The 18,920-nt window shown below is 41.3% G+C and overlaps 2 protein-coding genes across 3 annotated transcripts; one reads left to right on the top strand and one right to left on the bottom strand.

Moving 5' to 3' along the window:
- The first annotated feature begins 99 nt into the window (after positions 1 to 99).
- Positions 100 to 6,699, top strand: lipib (lipase, member Ib). The gene is made up of 7 exons (XM_058376170.1): positions 100 to 209; positions 2,074 to 2,450; positions 3,965 to 4,073; positions 4,333 to 4,434; positions 4,951 to 5,040; positions 5,122 to 5,289; positions 6,479 to 6,699. Exons 1-7 carry the CDS (start codon positions 158 to 160, stop codon positions 6,613 to 6,615), a joined length of 1,035 nt encoding a protein of 344 aa, XP_058232153.1. The 5' UTR covers positions 100 to 157; the 3' UTR covers positions 6,616 to 6,699.
- A 1,427-nt stretch (positions 6,700 to 8,126) lies between these two features.
- Positions 8,127 to 18,307, bottom strand: zgc:112982 (uncharacterized protein LOC503771 homolog). Of its 2 annotated transcripts, none has more exons than XM_058376169.1 (11): positions 18,202 to 18,307; positions 16,016 to 16,059; positions 15,373 to 15,903; positions 13,952 to 15,031; positions 10,084 to 10,253; positions 9,873 to 9,999; positions 9,354 to 9,411; positions 9,142 to 9,272; positions 8,977 to 9,064; positions 8,778 to 8,886; positions 8,127 to 8,679 (listed from the first exon to the last, which is right to left on the bottom strand). In XM_058376169.1, exons 2-11 carry the CDS (start codon positions 16,051 to 16,053, stop codon positions 8,657 to 8,659), a joined length of 2,355 nt encoding a protein of 784 aa, XP_058232152.1. In that variant the 5' UTR covers positions 16,054 to 16,059; positions 18,202 to 18,307; the 3' UTR covers positions 8,127 to 8,656. The 2 variants fall into 2 exon arrangements, with proteins under 2 accessions (XP_058232152.1, XP_058232151.1); XM_058376168.1 differs by having other exon boundaries at positions 18,084 to 18,305.
- Positions 18,308 to 18,920: the final 613 nt, after the last annotated feature.

Genomic DNA, 18,920 nt, shown 5'->3' with positions numbered 1-18,920 from the left:
CCTGAGGATTAGCTCTGATTTCCTCCAATCATCTTCATCCCTCCCCTCAACTCCAACCTTCCAACCCTTCTCCTAGTGTCCCATACTGTGTCTTGGACGTATTCGGCTCACTGGAGTGTCTCTCTTGTCATCTTTTCTTCTTTTTCATCCGGTAACGATGGCCGTTTGGTGGATTATGGTTCTTTTGGGTTTCTTCTTCTTTGGCAAAGGTAAGAGACGAGACTAGCTGATAGATTGATTGCCAGGTTTAGAGTTCTTTTCTTGATCAGACTTTAAGTACTTTAACCAATTCATTTATGTTCAATTTTTAGGAATGGAAAAACCTCATTACATGGTTCACAAAAAAAAAACAGTAATTTTTTAAAATATAATTAGCATATTTATTAGATTAAAAATGTTTAATCGTTTTACTTTACATAGTTAAAAAGCCATCTAATCACAGAAGAGTTAAGGGTTAAAAGACAGTTTGGGTAAATTGTAATTTGCAATAATTACATTTCAAGACATATCAAATGTCTAAACTTAACAAAGAGCAGCAATGTCTGAGGGAGTGAAGTGCTTGTGAACTAGTAAGAAGCTAGCAGGCTAATAACAACGCTAAAAGCTAGTGCGAACATTGTTTACCTTCTGAAACTATCGACGTATGATGATCAATTTAAAGCAGATCTGATCATAACGCCATTTAAACGTAGAGACATGTTTGTACCTGTGTGTGCAGCCATGTTGATATGACGTTGACTGAGAACTGTTTTATTCCTAATCAGGAAGGTGGTCAGGCATGATTTACATACATGAACATAACCTGACTATCCCCTGTAATCACCTAAAGACTCCTCGGAGGTCAGGCAGGAGGGGCCGAGGTCAGTGTGTAGAGAGAGAGAGAGAAAGAGAGAGAGGTGAGATGATCTGCTTTTTATAGCACCGTGATCCAATTGTACCTCTTACATGAACTCTATTTACAGCTTAGCTCATCGCTAAACCCCGAGGATCGCCCGTACAGCAGATTAGCGTTGGCGTTACTCATTCCTTTTCAAAACAGTAGCGAGGAGAATGACGTGATGGACAAATACTAGGAATGAAGAAACTGGGTCATGTGGTTTAATGCCTGGTTTGGATCACTGAAACCAAAATAAATAAATAAATACATATGATAATAAAATGGACCATGAAGAGAAGGTTTGACCATTTTGTTGAATCTGTGACGGGAATAGCGGATGATTTATCAGTTATTAACACCCCAATCATTTGGCACAACCGAAAGTAGAGCCATTTTATTCTGAATAGAAAAATACAGCCACTACTTTGACGCCTTGTCAGGTTTAAATCTTTCTTAAAGTTGCTATTTTTCATACCAGTATAAATAACATACAACGCTGTAGTTAAAACCCTAGCCTCAGTACAAATTTCTGAGAAAACTCATTTTGTAAACAGCTTTCTGCTTCCTGCTTCCTGAAATGTTGTCTGTATTTGAATACACCTTTTGTTAGACATTTGATACACGCTTTCACTCCCCAGAGTAAGCTAAAGAGCTTTCAAGCTAGCTAGCAATGCTAATTTGTTTTGCTAACTCTAGTTGAATCTACTGTAGATTCTGGATGTGGAGTTTTGCGTACGTCCAAAATCATCATCCAAATCTTATTCAGATCCTCCTTTTAACTTCTAGAGACCAAGTCTTTCTATCTAATGCACCTTTATTAAACTTGTATTAAATACACAGCTAACAAATGCTAAACTGAGGGGATTTTATTGTTCAGTAAACACTGTGTTTTCTATGTGCCCTGGGTTGCCAAGTGATCAATAAAATGATGTATAAAATATACATTTTTTAAGAACAAAAAATCAGTATATCTTCATTTAAAGTCCAGAAAGTTTCATATTATTCCATGCTATATGTTATACAGAAGTTCTTGCTATGACAGAAAGGAAACTATGAAATTAAATAATTATTAAGTATAAAATAGAAGATTTGTTATCATTTGGCTTTGCTTGCATCAGAAATAAACTGTAGGTTTGACTCAGAAGATCTGCTTGTTACTCAGTTGTTATTAACCTCCTGTCTTCCGCTCGAACCAGGCGAAGACAAAAAGTGTGACAACTTTTCCGACGTAGATTTCCACGAAGCGTTCATCGGCACCAATCTGTACGTGCGTCTGCTCCTGTACACACGATCCAACCTGGACTGTGGTCAAGAGCTTCCTCACCACGACTTCACCACGGTGCCTCTTTTCCACGTGACCCGTCCCACCACCTTCGTCATCCACGGCTACCGGCCCACCGGCGCACCTCCCATCTGGATCAACCGCATCACGCGGCTGCTGGCCGAGCAGGCAGACATGAACGTCCTGGTGGTGGACTGGAACCGCGGAGCCGCTAACCTCAACTACTTCACCACTGTCGCGAACACACGCCACACCGCTGCCAACATCACCGCCTTCATACGCAGGATGACCGTGAGTCACAGGACAGTCCACCATCAACAACATGCTTTATACAGATCAGGTATAACATTCTGAGCAGTGACAGGTGAAGTGAATAAGACTGATGATCTCCTCATCATGGCACCTGTTAGTGGGTGGGATATATTAGGCAGCAAGTGAACATTTTGTCCTCAAAGTTGATGTGTTAGAAGCAGGAAAAATGGACAAGCGTAAGGATTTGAGTGAGTTTGACAAGGGACAAATTGTGATGGCTAGACCACTGGATCGAGCATCTCCAAAACTACAGCTCTTGTGGGGTGTTCCCGGTCAGTGGTCAGTATCTATTAAAAGTATCCTTAAAGTCCTTAACAATCAAAAATCGGAACAAACACAAAGACTTAGTAACTTTGCAGTGAACAGCTGGAAATTCAGAATATATATAAAGGTTAGCCTAAATGAGTAGCAATTAGTAGCTCAGTTAGTGAGAAAGCGGAAGTGCTGGTGACTGCTGGGAGTTAGAGTCTGAGACGGCCATGTTTGGAGGCCACAAGTTAGCGGGATCTGCAGAGCTGCATTCCATGACAGCTAGGCAACATCACCAACCGTTTACAGTCACCTTGGACATCTTGGTTGATTTTTTCACTAATCCACTTTTTCACCCAGACTTCAGTATTAGTGGACAGCCTCTTTTAGGCAATGATTCTTTTGCACTAATGGATTTACATTCATGGCATTTGGCAGATGCCCTTATCCAGAGCGACTGAGGGTTAAGGGCCTTGCTCAGGGACCCAGTACCGACAGCTTGGTGGACATGGGATTGGAACTCACAACCTTCTGATTTCTAGTCCATGCTACCACTAGATGTAACAGATGTTAACACATAACAGATGTCTTCCCCAGATCATTATAAATACACCAATCAGTCATAACATAATATTGTGTTGGTCCTCCCCTTTTGCTGCCAAAACAGTCCTGACCCGTCCTGCACTGTGTATTCTGATCTCTTTCTATCAGAACCAGCATTAACTTCTTCAGCAGTTTGAGCAACAGTAGCTCGTCTGTTGGATCGGATCACACGGGCCAGCCTTCGCTCCCCACGTTCATCAGTGAGCCTTGACCGCCCATGACCCTGTCGCCGGATCACCACTGTTCCTTCCTTGGACTATTTTTGATAGATACTGACCACTGCAGACCGGGAACGCCCCACAAGAGCTGCAGTTTTGGAGATGCTCTGATCCAGTGGTCTAACCATCACAATTCGGCCCTTCGTCAAACTCGCTCAAATCCTTACGCTTGTCCATTTTTCCTGCTTCTAACACATCAACTTTGAGGACAAAATGTACACTTGCTGCCTAATATATCCCACCCACTAACAGGTGCCATGATGAGGAGATTTTCATTTCATTTCATTGTCTGTACCGCTTATCCGATCTATCCTCGGATCACGGGGAGCTCACAATGTTATGCCTGAGGCGTGTATGTATATCAGTAAGGGAGATGGTGGTAAAGTGTGTGTCTCTCTCTCTGTGTGTGTGTGTGTTATTTAGGATGAGGGAGCTTGTCTCGACTCGATCCACCTCATAGGGGTGAGTCTGGGTGCACACGTGGCTGGGTTTATCGGCGCTATGCTGGGAGGCCGAGTGGGACGGATCACAGGTGAAAAATCAACACTGACCCTTTAAATAACATTGAACAGAATTTTCAACATGTCTGGACTGTGCATGTGATGACCAGGCACAGGAAATGTGATATTTGCCTTCAGTGATACTGTATAGGATATGTGTGATTGTGAGGAGTGGGCGGAGCTTCAAGCCTTCATCAGAGTAGATAATGTGATGGTCACATTAAAGTAGCGTTTTTGACGTTTCTACAGTTATAAATGTATAACTGCTGACCAAACACTCTGTATGACCAGGTCTGGACCCCGCAGGCCCCATGTTTGCAGGTGTGCCTCCAGAGGAACGTCTGGATTCGAGCGACGCCCAGTTTGTAGACGTCTTACACACAGACATGAACTGTAAGCACTTCTACTACAGCTTTAGTACAAAGACTTCGAGTTTGTTTCTCGCAATTTCGACTTAGCGTCTCACAATTCTGAGATTGTTTCTCATAATTTTAAATTAAAGTCTCACAATTCTGAGTTTGTTTCTCGTAATTTTGAGTTAGCATCTCACAATTCTGTTTGTTACTCGTAATTTCGAGTTAGCTCTCAATTCCGAGTCTGTTTCTCGTAATTTCGACTTAGCGTCTCACAATTCTGAATTTGTTTCTCGTAATCTCAAGTTAGCGTCTCACAATACTGAGTTTGTTTCTCATAATTTCTACTTAGCGTCTCACAATACTGAGTTTGTTTCTCGTAATTTCGAATTTGTGTCTCACAATTCTCAGTTTGTTTCTCGTAATTTCGACTTAGCGTCTCACAATTCGGAGTTTGTTTCTCATAATTTCGACTTAGCGTCTCACAATTCTGAGTTGGCACCAACTAGCACCAGATAGCAGTAATGGTGAAAACACTTTCCTGATGTCCTGACAGCGTTTGGCCTCAGAGGAGCTAATGGTCACATCGATTTTTATGCCAATGGAGGTCTCGACCAGCCCGGATGCCCCAAGACCATCTTCTCAGGTCCGTTCATACGAACATTCCAGCGTTTAAAGCTAGAGCATGATGAATAAACATTGTGATATTGTTCTCTCTCCTCTTTAGGAAAGTCCTACTTCGTTTGCGATCACCAGCGCTCTGTTTTTCTCTACCTGTGTTCTCTCAACCATACCTGTCACCTGACCGCGTATCCCTGCTCCTCCTACACCGACTTCCTCAACGGACAGTGCTTGCAGTGTGAAGCCTTTAAACCAGCGTCCTGTCCTGTTCTGGGTAACACAAACGTCCAGCACAGCACCATACCCGTACAGATGGGTGACAGATTAAAGGAAAATGCAGTATGCAGTGTCTCAGTGTGAGACACCAGAACAGAGGAACTGTACAGGAGCCGTGTGTGTTCTTCAGTCAGCATGCTGATGATGATTAGAAGAAGGATTTATTATCACTACTCATCTTCAAAGCTGAGGAGGTTGTGGTCAGAGCTCAGGGTCAGCTATGATGCAGTGCCCCTGGAACAGGGAGGGGTAAGGGCCTTGCTCAAGGGCGCAACAGTAGCAGCGCAGAGGCTTGAATCCTATTCTTCAAATCAACAACCCAGAGCCTCCCCTGCCCCGATGGTCATGATGATGATTATGGGGGGATGGTGGTCTTTTATTTTGGTGGTGAGGATGGTGGTGGGGGAGGGTGATGGTGGTGGTGATGATGATGATAATGATGGTAGTGGTGGTGGTGATGAAGATGAAGATGGTGGTGATCTTTATTTTTGGTGTTGATGATGGCGGTGGTGGTTTTTTTGGTGGTAGTGATGGTGGTGGTAATGATTGTGGTGGTGATGAAGATGATGATGGTGATAATGAAGATGATTATGGTGATGATGGTAGTGGTGGTTGTGATAAAGATGGTGGTAATGGTGGTGACGATGGTGGGTTTTTTTGTTGATGATGGTTGTGTTGATGCTGGTGGTGGTGAAGATGATGGTGATGCTGATGGTGGTGGTGATGGTCTTTTTTTAGTGATAAAGGTGATGGTGGTGGTGGTTATGATGAAGATGGTGGTGTGGTGGTGAATGTGGTGATGATGGTGATTGTGGTGGTGATGGTGATGATAGTGGTAGTGGTGATGAAGATGATGGTTGTGGTGGTGATGATTTACATGATGATAATGGTGGTGATGTTCAGTTTGGTTTGAAATTTGAAATTTTGGTTTTGGAATCCTGTAAGAAACCACACCCACCATGATAGATATCTAGGATATACTAGGATAGATAAAGTCATCATTGAATGAAACTGACCAATCAGATGAACTTTATGTATGTAAACTTTAAATAATAACAGCCACAGGTTTTCCTATGATTTCTCACCCATCCATATGTGTGCAGTAACAATAAAAGTGACTCAGTGGTATAATGATTGAGTCTAAAAAATGATTGTTCTAAAAAAAATTCTATTATTTTTTCCTCAAGGATATGACTTGAGCCAGTGGAGGGACAAACTGCTGAAACTCGGACAGACGAAGGTCTACTTCTCCACCACAGCAGAGCCACCATACAGGAGTGAGTTCACAGACCTGATACCTGATCTCCTGATAAAATCCCATTAGAATCATGCAGGATCAAATGTTCCTTCTGCTTGTGACAGAGATGAGTTACATAGTGGACACCGTGACGTGGAATCAGTACCTGCGATGGGGGATAGTCATCCTTCGCCTTCACAGCAGTAAAAACGTTACAGAAGCAAGGATTGACCAGTAAGTAGCCCTTCTTTAGGATTGATTTCTAAGTTCTTCCTTCAGTTCGTGAGAAACATGTCTGTTGTTGATTAGTAAGCTGCTTCGGTTTGAGAGACACACCACCATGCGACTGCTCGCCCAGTTTGACGAGGACTCATATCCGGTTCAGAAGATCTCCTTCCGGATCGTCACTGGGAACGTCATCGGTCCTCGGTATAAGATTCGCCTTCTCCGTATTATGGTTACGCCGCTGGATCTGCCAGAGAGGTGAGCTCTAACAGCCAGAGAACATCTATGAGTTTCCAGAACGTATCAAAACCTTTCCTCATGTAATCCAACAAAATTCATATACATTGAAATAAATTAAATACACATCAATTTTTATCCATTTAACGTTTCTCATGTGGTATGAACCATCCTCCCTTGCTCTTCCGTCTCCTCCAGGCCTCCGATGTGCCGTTATGACCTTGTTATGGAGGAGAACGTGGAGGTGACCTTTAAACCGCAGTCATGTGACCAGTCTCATCTGTAAGCCTTCAGATGCTCATCATCTACTACAAAGTGCAGACCAGCTGAGTGCAGGAGGAGCGTATCGTCTGGCGAGGAAGCACCGGAGAGGCGATGTTCTGGATTTGGATCTACTTGTGCCAAGTCTAGGGGTGTCCAATCTTATCCACAAAGGGCCGGTGTGGGTGCAGGTTTTCATTCCAACTGAGCAGAAGCCACACCTGAATCTACTGAAAGCCAAGATCAGTTGATTAAACAGTTGGAATCAGGTGTAGCTTCTGCTCGGTTGGAATCAAAGCCTGCACCCACACTGGCCCTTTCTGGATAAGATTGGACACCCCTGCCCTAGACTATCTGTTCCAGTCAGTCTATAAACCTTTTGTTTTTTTTCATAATATTTTCATGAGATTTTCCATAAAGCAGCATTTTATTTATTTATATACAGAGGATTTATTCCGTTTTCATAACCTGACCAAGTGTCTCTCACAAACTTGCTCATGTCAGCACAAATCGCTCAAAAAAGCTCATTTCAAAAAGTCTTCAAAGATCCATCTATGGACCTTCTGATCTGTGGTAAACTAGGATCAGTTGAAGTCATGAACAGCAGCTCAGCTCTAGGATCCCTCTAGGACATTAGCATCTCAGATCTAGGATCCCTGCTTCAATCCTGAACTCCACACTTCTTATCAAGATCATGCGACTCCTCCTTCCACGTGGTGGATTGGTTATGAAAAATTACCCCTTAGCTATGTTAGAGTGTGTGTATCGTCTGTCCCATCCAGGGTGTACTCCTGGGATAGATGTGTTAAATTGACCAGGATAAAGTGCTTACTGAAGATTTATAAATGAGCAAGTGAGACAATAAAAAAGAAACATTTCAAACAGATAAACCATTGTTGGTTATATTTATTTCTTACAAAACTATATGTACAACTTTAGAAGAAGCTTCTTCAACATAAACACAGCTGTTTCACATAAAACTGATTAAAAGACAATGACAAAAGAAAAAAGGCACAGGGTGGACCTAAAGAAAATTAAATGCTTTAATATAAACAATATACTCTGGATCTTAACATCACGGTGAATATAATCAGGGTGTGATGATTTTAGAGCTGTTTATTGAGGAGAGGGATTAAATGTTATCAGGCCACGGTGACGGGGATTGCTGGTGACATCCGTCCATGTTGGTGCTGCATGTGAAACTGATTAACTGAGCATGTAATGGTCTTAAAAAGAATGCTATAGAGTCCAGGGTTCCTTCAAGATGTTGATGAGTGAAGTATGAAATTATTAATGAGAAACTTATGAGGACTGAACAGTGAAATTTTACATAAATGACAGAATATAACTCATGTTCAAAGCTTGGAGAACTACTCATGATGGAGCTTGACTTCTTTCCCGTTCCTCACCACCGGGTGCCTGGAAGACCTGCGGAATATTACAAGCTGTTCCGGTGATGAAGCTTTACAGAATTCCCGAGTATGAATTCGACGCTGTGGTCATTTGTGTACACCATAATTCGTTACCGTTATTTGCAGTCCTCTTCAGGCGTACACCATGCCGATTGCGGGTCCGTTTGAAATTCCGCCTGGCGTTGAAATTCTGAGCCGGTCTTTTGGGATGAGGTTCGTCCTGCTGTAGAGATACAGAGAGGCACAACGATGCTCAGAACATCTCAAATCATTTAAAACAGCCAGCATTCAGACGTATCAGCAATCTACTCACCCAGTGCTCCGGCTGCTCAGGCACCTCCTCGTCCCAGTCTGCTTCAGGAGGGTCTTCATCGCCCGTATACACAGCCTCGGTCTCCTGACTGAGCATCAACACAAGTGTGTATTAATTAGTAATAAAGAAAAATGATGACTAACACCTGAGCATAACGTTTGGTACCTCTGAGGAAGTATCTGAGAGAAGTTCCCCCCAGCGATAGTGATCTTTACACCTTCTAGCCTCTCCTGTCTTTTCCTCTCCAGGTCATGCCTGAGATCTCCAGGTGCAGGAACATGTGGCTTCCTCTGTGACTAAACAAGGAGGATATTGTGATGCCAAAATAATTGGGATTATTTATGCAAGATGAAACTATGGAATGCATGTTGTTTTACCTGCAACGGCCCAATCTTGCAGAAGATCTGTGTGTCTAAAGATGAGGAACTGAGTGGCCTAGAACAAAGAATATGTTCATTTTTGGTGAATTAATGAGGCTTCATTGAAGACAGTTTAGTGCAGCTTAACACTTTGTTTGATTTAGGGATTAACTGAGTTTTGGACGGTCTTAACGGTCATGGAAAACTTGTGAAAATCCCTTAGGAACCTGAGGGGCAGTGGTGGCTCAAGTGGTTAAAGCTCTGGGTTGTTGACTGGAGGATCGAGGTTCAAGCCCCAGCACCACCAAGCTCCACCGTTGGGCAATTGAGCAAGGTCCTTAATCTCTGCTCCAGGGGCTCTGTATCATAGCTGCCCCTGCGCTCTGACCCCAACTTCCTCAGCTGGGGTATGCGAAGAAAAATATTCCACTGGGCTGTAATGCATGTCTGGCGATAATAAAGGCTTCATGCCCTCAGTAAAGGTTACTGTGTTCACCTTAGTTGATGCGATGAGAACATTCTGAATGCGACACCTACCTGTTTACTACAGACCCGATGCCCTCCATCTCTTGCTCTTCGTCTGCAAACTCATCCGCCATAGAATACTCTTGCTCATTACTGAAGCGCTCGTTCAGTGTGATGCCTTGACCCTTAAAATAATTTTCTGATAAAGAACAAAAAATAAATTAATCCACATGGTTTAATGTTATAAACTGTAAGTGACTCTCTAAACTGAACTCCGTCTGACCTTTGACATGATGCACCAGAGTGATTATCTCTTGGGCAAAGGTCCCAGAGTGCATTGCCGTCTCCCTAAACGTTCCGGAATGCTCCAGCATGGGCAGGAAATCGAGGCGCTGTCGACCCACATTGACCAAATCGAGTGATAACTGCCTTTCAGAGGAATAGCCTAAGAGGCTGGATAAAGGATTGGGGAAGGCAGAGGATGAAGAAAGCCATCATGATAATCAAATCCATGGCAGGTTTTATGAACCTGGGAACTATGAATTACACAACTGACCCTTCATTGAACTAAAAAAAAAAATAGCTTTTAACTGTTTTCTGAACAATACATGAAAGTGTAACGTCTCCCAGTATATAAACCTCAGATATGTACACCAATCAAGCATAACATTATGACCACCTGCCTAATATTGTGTTGGTCTCCCTTTTGCTGCCAAAACAGCCCTGACCCCTCAAGCCATGGACTCCACTAGATCTGGCACCAAGATGTTAGCAGCAGATCCTTCAAGTCCTGTAAGATGCGAGGTGAAGCCTCCATGGGCCCCACCTTGCAACTTACAGAACTTAAAGGATACTTTTGATAGATACTGACCACCGCAGACTGGGAACACACAAGAGCTGCAGTTTTGGAGATGCTCTGATCCAGTCATCTAGCCATCACAATTTGTCCCATTTCCTGCTTCTAACACATCGAAACACATTAACAGGTGCCATGATGAGATCATCAGAGTAATTCACTTCACCAGTCACTGGTTATAATGTTATGCCTGATCGGTGTAATTAGAAATCTGTATAAATGTTATAGAGGATAAATTTAAGATGAATTTACCAAACATGACAGCAACAGTCATTTATGACTTTTAATAACAGCTAACGTTAGCTAAATGACTCAGGCTTCCATATAAGCTCTGAACACTATCACAACCTCATGTTCTTACAATCCAGAGGTTAGAAACACATGCCGCTAGTGGACAATTGCAAAATAAGGTGAAAGGGGGACAAGATTTTCAAATAAGAACATACTTTTCTTTTCTTCTGTTGTAGAGCTAAGTCTCTGAAATGACAACAAGATCAGTGGACGACTGCGTTCAGTGGACTTTACTGACTCTAATCTCCTTCCCTCTCTAGTTAGGGTCATCTAACAAACACCACTTGAGCTAAAACAGTAATGATCTGACCCCTAAAGCAGATATAAGTAGAAAAGGGCGTGTTATGAAACAAACACCTTCTTGAAAAATCCTGTAATTACCTGCCTGGGACATGGGGCATCTAAATAAAAACTCCGGTATTGAAAGCCAATTAAGTGGAAGGCTTAGTGAAAGGTCAATAGTTCCAAACAGAATTAATCCTTAAGATCCTGTTTCTTAAATTAAAACAATTTGAAGTCACCTCATTCCCAACTGCACCCTCAATTGCTTGGAAATGAACTCCCGTCAACTTTTGGAACCAGATTATTGGTCATTAAATGTAATTAACCTTTTAATCTACAACTCCGCTGTTCAGCATGTCAGGCTTTCTGCAACGACCACATAGAAAAAACCTAAACCACCCTGGGAGGAAATTAAAGGTCATTTTAAAGTGTTGGAACCCGAGTGTGATGTGAAGTTTCAGCAAGTGCATGCAAGCTAGAAAATCTTAGAAACCCTCTCTCTCTCTCTTCACAGGGTGTATTAAAAAAGCAGAGGTTGCCTATAGAAGATTTTTTAGAGTTTATTTTTAAGTCATGAGTTTTTTATTTGGTTCTGGATTCCAGCTTAAGTTTATTGAGTTCTGTTATTTTAAAGAAACCTTTAACAGGTTTAGGTTCTCATTAAACCTTTGCTGCTTTTAAGTACACCACTGAGTCATGAACGGATGGTGAAAAGTTCATGCCTCTTTTTCACTCTCCGTTTTGTTCCTTCGTCCTCCACTTCGTGGTGAACTCTGATGACCTTCTCATTAGTTGAGTTATACGCGATGTAGAATTTTCTAGATTTGGGAGGATGGGTAGAAAAAGTCCAGGAATATTGTCCTTTTGTAGAAGAAAAACTTATCCAGTTCAGACATGCTTCTCTTGGTCCTAGGTTCCGAGATATGGAATAATTATCCCAAGGAGAACCCCCTGGATTATAAAAGGTAGAAAAACACCATAAGACACGTTCTTGAGCCATCGTTCTTCATCCTTCCAGAGGGACGCTTGATAGACCATTTTTTCTCTTTTAACAGATGACACAACGTGAGATTCCTTCTTTACCTTCTTCCTTGTGAGAACTTGATTTCATCCATCTTCTGATTCAAGTGTCCACTTACATCAGTGATGGAAAGCACTGAAGAGAACCGAGCCTTGAGAATCCATGTTCTTCTGCAAGTCCAGGCTGGAAATTGGTGCATTTCTGATGGTGAAGCAGATCCTTTTGCAATCTTTCAACAGTCCACTGCAGGATAGTGTAGCAATGATGAACTGGTTGTCAGATATCAGAGTAAAAAAGCTCATCCATTTTCGTTACATGTATTGTAACATCCACAATTTCAATTTACAGTAGATAACATCGACGTGTTTTCATTCAGAACACAAGTTTCTTCTTCGTCTTGATGCTTGAAATGTTGCGTTGCCTTGAAATGAAAGTGAGGACCAGCTGAGAGTCTCAAAAGTCTTGGTTTCGTGGTTCAAGATCAGCCAGGAGATCCACATCTCCATCAGGTTCCAGGGAATATCCAGAGTACTTGTAGCTTTCACAAAATCAAGGACTGATTAAAATTTTAAAATCTGTGGACTTACCTTCAGTCAGTACTGCACTGAAAATGGCAGCATGGAAATTTGTGGATATTGGATATTTGTGGATATGTGGATACTGGTATTTTGGTGAATGTCTCGTCTTTCCTCTTTCCTCGCCACTTTCCTCTTCAAACAAGAGGCCAATCAACCAACTCTTTCCCCAAACCATCAAAATAAAAGTCTCTTCAAATCCATCTCAATGGTCAAGCTCCTCAGGCTTTGGATCACGATGTTTATGTATTGAAATAGAGTGAAGACTCCTTCTCTTGGGTCCCATTAGGTAAGTATATCGATTACTATCTTCAGAACTTTTGGGTGGAATTAATCAACCACAAATTTGGTTCTTTACCATTCTTCATCTTCAGACAACTTGAGAATCCACCTCTTGATTGTAGGTGGAATAAATCATATGCTTTCCAAACTTTGCTAAAATGCTTAACTTCTTCCCCAACGTTTGTCCAAACTCTTGCCCTTAATCTTGGCAAAATAGCTGAAGTGTCTCACTTGATGATCTTCCCTTTTGACCTCCTGAAGTCCTTCAATAATGTGCCAAGGTAAAGCTCTTCAACAAGCTTATTTCAATAAATTTGTTTATTCATAGCATGTTTTGCTAATTCCTGTGTGAAACTCCAAACACCTCACAGATAAAATGGTAGCAGAGATATAGGATATACTGAATCCAACCTCCCCCAGCAGGGTAAACACCAGGTACACGTCAGAAGGGAACATCATTTGGGAGATCCTGGTGTGATGTCATGGTCTACGTCCACCTTTGCACGGAACGTGGACCCTTTCTCGTCCAGAATACCGTGACTTCATCTTTGTTGTGTTTTGACTGAAGAGTCTGAAGTGATCCAGTCCACAAACCATGGAAAATCTTGCGTGCATTGGGGAATCTTTTTGAGGAAAATATCTCGATGAAAAATCTGACCAGTTTCCACTGTCTTCCTGCATCCTATAGGAATACCCATACTTGGAATGATGCGTAATTCCAAAAAATTCCAGCTTTTGTACAAGAAGTTCAGTCTTCTTTGAGATGTAGCTTCATGCTGCGTATCTGAAAAAGAGGCATGAACTTTTCACCATACCCTAAAGTACTGCTGAGGCGATACTATACCTGCTGTGGCCCACAGGACGACTCATGTCCACTTTGATCTTGAGAGTCTCATGACTGGCTAAATCCGTTCTAGCTCCAGAATGATTCGTGTTCCTTTGTGGAGGATTTCCTTTCAGAATGTTTCCTTGTCCCAGCACTCCACCATGATTCCCTCTAGGTTGCGTCTCGTCCTCCCAGTCACTGACATAGGGTCTTGCCCTATTGCTCTCATCCATTCTGAAGTCTTGATCATTCACTGCCCTTTGTCCATGGGGCTCTCTTAAAAGTGATTCAATCCTAGGTTGCTCCTTGAGATGTCTCATCCCTCGCAAGGGACTTCCTCTTTCAGCCGAGGAGGTACGGAATCTTGCGTCTTCCCGTATGTGATAATTTGATGAACCGCTGGGGCCATCATGGGATGTTCCTTGCTGTTGGTTATAATCCCTTCCATGTTTAAAGAGCTCGTTGCTTCTTGATGATTCTCTTTCCCTGGTGGGATCTCTCCCCCTTTGTGGTTCGCTGATTTTCGGATAATCTCTGTCTCTTGGTAGATCACCGGTTCTCAGAAGATGACGGCTCCTTGGATGCTCTCTGTGATCCCTAACTGGATCATGGTTCCTCGCATGCTCCTGGTGTCTGACTGGACCACCGGCCCTTGGGTACTCTCGGTCCCTACCTGGATCATGGCTTCTTGAATGCTCTTGCTGGGGAACTGCATCATGGCTCCTTAAATGCTCTCGGAGGCTAACTGGATCGCGGTTCCTCATATGCTCCCGGTCCCGAACAGGGTCACCGATTCTTGGTTGCTCTCTGTCTCTAACTGGATCACGGCTCCTTGGACGCTCATGGTCTCTACTTGGATCGTGGTTCCGCGGATCTCCTCGCTGCCTAGCTGGATCGCGGCTCGTAGTTCGTTCTCGTTCCCTACCTGGATTGTGGATCCTTGCATCATGCTTTGGGATTCCATGATCATGCTCCACTATGAGAGGGGCACGATGTGGACTCAAGCTCCTGTGTGACACAGCATATTCCTCCTGTGGATCCAAATCTTGGAATCGTTTAAAATGTGGTTGATGCTCCATATAATTTGACTTCAGTGACCTGTGTTGGAAAAGCAAGTACATTATGTTCAACATTAAAATAATAATAAAAAAAATGTAAAAATAAACAAATAAATAAACAAACAAAAGCTATGCTTCCTGATCAAGTATCCATTCAATCACTAGTCATAAGATGTCTAAATAGAAAAAACAGATATATCCTTTATAATTTGCACAGTGCTGCCTGGAGACCAGGAACAGCACTCATGGCCAAATTATTCATATTAAAGCAGGGTTATTTAATAAATCATTTATTCTACATCTAAACGCTAATGCTTTCCTAACTGAATCCATGTTTCCTCCACTCCTTTCCTTCGCTTCAGCAGATCAGTGTTCTTGTACCTCTCGCTATAGGAGCTTCTTTCATATCGATCTTCATGTTCTTCGTTATGATATCCGTGCTCCATTCTGTCGTTTCTCTTTCCTTGCAAATGCCTAGGACTTGAACTTCTCGAATAGCGTCTGTCTCCATGAACGTCATCATGTTTGTTCCTCCTCTGGCCTGGAGACTGAATCCTCTGATGTGATTCCATGTTGTAGTGCAAAGCTTCCGGAGAAGACAACCTCTCCCTGGGCAGATGTCTGGGAGAGCGTACCGAGTCTTGGTGATAAGGCTGGATGCCGTCCTGCACGTGGTACCTCGACATGGACGAAGAAGCTTTCCGCTTTTCGGCACGACCTATGGCCTCGATGAACTTGGCCCAGTGGTCCACCTGCTCCTCTGACTGAGAGGAGCCGTTATCCCAGCGTACGCCGCTTTCTGCGTTTCTGTTGTCGACATTTTCCGAACCTCTCCACGGATCCGAATGCACCGCTGCGTGGTGGTACTGCTCACCGTAATATCCATCTCGCCTTCCGAGCAGAGAGGAGGTTCTGTATGAACGGAGTTGTTAGTAATTAAAACGATCAGGGGAAGAAAAAAAAAAAATTTTAACGCACACTACAATGCAATTTTAATTAGCTCAAACGAATTGAACCCAAATACCTTGAATGCAGAGGGGATCTTGAACGTTGCCGTGACATTGTCACCTTAAAAACAAAAGAATGTGAGCCACACGGACCAGCTGATAGAAAAGAAATAGGTCTAAAACACAAACCATGACGTAGCACTCGACAAAAGGAAGAAAAGGAGAAATCACTCACGGCAGCGTAAGCTAATCAGCCGTGTTAAATGAGGCAGCATGCTGGAAATACCTGCCTGTTTCTCATCACACATCTGTACCAGTGGTGTACCAGTGAGAGCAGGAGGAGTGGAGATTGATGTGATGGATAAAAGACTACTGATTTATGTTAGAAAAAAAAAAAAGACTCAATATTCACAAATGGTTTATTTTAGGTTTAGAAATGTCCAGCAGTTTGTCAGCCAATACTTTTTCCTCGGCAAAACAATCACGTTCAAAATTCATAGAAATGAATTATTTTTATACAACAAACACAAGACCTTTTCTTCTGTGGACAAACCCACGTTTGTGAAGGAAATAAGGTCTCTATGGGTTAAAAACTTGGAGCTGAATAAGATTTTAATTATTTTTTTGTATTAATCCATTGACTCCGCCCCATTTCCATCCATATACACAAAGCCCCACCCTCAATACTTAACTACCATTTCAGTTACTAGTAAGGAAGAGACTATGAAGCGCACAGGGACATTTAACCCCTCGACAGCAGGATTACACTCGAACCTTCTCCTCAGGATGATTTATGAGGATGTGAAAGAGTGTTGGGGGCGGGGCTAACACATGATTGACAAGCAGCCAATCCTAATACATACACACACTCTGGACTTTAAGGCAGGCTCCAAACGGCTTTTTCTTTTCTTTTCTTACTTCCTTCCTTTCCCCCCCCTTTTCTTTCTCCCTTTCTTTCTTTATTTTCCTTTCTTTCTTCCTTTTCCTTTTTTCTTTCTCTTTCATTCCTTTCTTTTCCGGCTTCCAAACTGTGTTTTTCACCTACACAATACTTGACGGCTTAAAGTATTATTTTTGATCACTTCTACATCTTCTCCACATTATTTGTATTAGTAAGGAATGAAAAATACAATGGCACCTTAACAATAAATAAACTTTTTTTTTTTTTTTAAATAAATCATCTGCTTGATGCGAGCCAAAAAAGTAAAGTTACATAAAAAAAAATCTCGTGATTTCTGGAATATTTCCGAAAAGCATACTGTGAATAATTGATAATTGAAATAGTGATCATATCATATCATTTCGTCCAGATTCAACAAAACACATGTATGGATAACACAGGGTACAGAAAGCAAAATAAATCAAATAATAATAATAATTTTTTATTTTTAAATAAATGTAGTAAATGTTCCCTTACAATGTCTCCTACACCCTAAAGAGTGCACTCTGTCCAGAAAAAGGAGCCATTTGGGATGCAGCCAGTGTAGTGTCTTATTATTATATATAATAAATAAATGACCTGATTTTAATATTGACTGAATAAAAATAAATAAATAAATATTTTAAAAATGTAAAAAAAAAATTTAAATCTTAACAAACATAAGCATATAATATTGCTAAATGACTTGATTTTAATATTGACTGATTAAAATAAATATTTAAAAAGTAAAAATCTTATTAACAAACATATAAGCATATAATAAATAAATATATATATATATATATATATATATATATATATATATATATATAAATAAAAAAAAATAGTTGTACAAATTAACAAAGGTCTTAACAAACATATAAGCAAATAATATTGCTAAATGACTTAAGAAAACGTTGTTTATTTTCCTATTATTGTCCAGCTTTAGAGTGAGAAAAGTTCCAGTTAGCAAACACGGCTAAAACCCCTCCTCAGGTAGCTTAATGCTAGCTATCATTAAGGAGCAGTTATTCCGATAATTAAATCATTCTGCTATAAACATTTTATTCTTATTATTTCACCAAAAAACCTGCTCATTAAACGACCTCCAGAGAGCTACAATAGCAAGAGAGGATATTTTTCTGACCCGAGCTAAGACCCTAGGCCTGCCGGATAGACTTAGCATTAGCATTAGCCGCATTAGCAACATTAGCTTTAGCGCTTACCCTCTACACTTCCCACGGTTCAGAGAGTGCTAGAAGACGAAACGTCCACCAAAATACCAGGTTTCAGCATATTGTAGGTGTGTGTGTGTAGGTGAGTATGTTAGGAGTGGACACTGACGTGTTTCAGTCGCTAATAAAGTGGACAGTTGCAGGGATGTTCGGTAAAGGGCGCGTGAGGTCTCCGGTCCAACCAACACACGTCAGGAAGACTGACCAGGAAGTGCGTCACCGGGCTGCCTTCAGAGTTGGAATTTCAACGCAGATTTATTATTATTATTATTTTAAAGATTTTATATTTATGTTATTTTTAAATCGCTATATTTTTATTTCCTAAGGTCTTTTAGGCATGCTTGTAAGTTTATACTGAGTTATAATTATTTCCCCCCTTTTGCAGCATTTCAACAACTCGGTTATTTTATGACGTGTTTGTTTATTTGTTTGTTTGTTTATTTGCTAGTTTTGTATACCACATTACAACTGAGTGTAATTTTACTGAAACTCTACAACTGCCTGTATGTGTGTCTGTGTGTATCTGCTTCTGTTCTTTCTTTCTTTCTTTCTTTCTTTCTTTCTTTCTTTCTTTCTTTCTTTCTTTTTCTTTCTTTCTTTCTTATTTATTTATTTACTTTTTTTAGTATTTACAGTAGATAAAGTGTAATTATAACTGTGCTAAAAATGTGTGCATTATGTACAATGTATGTACAACAGTAACAGATAATATACAGTGAATATACAGATAGTATACAGTATATATAAATATAGTATATATAAATGTATATAAATAGATAGACAGATAGACAAACTAGGTGTAATCTATGAAATAGACAATATGTACAT

This window comes from Hemibagrus wyckioides, linkage group LG23, assembly GCF_019097595.1.
Source record: "Hemibagrus wyckioides isolate EC202008001 linkage group LG23, SWU_Hwy_1.0, whole genome shotgun sequence".
Classification (NCBI taxonomy): domain Eukaryota; kingdom Metazoa; phylum Chordata; class Actinopteri; order Siluriformes; family Bagridae; genus Hemibagrus; species Hemibagrus wyckioides.
The sequence above is the reverse complement of the archived record's forward strand: the minus strand, read 5'-3'. Positions and strand labels throughout refer to the sequence as shown.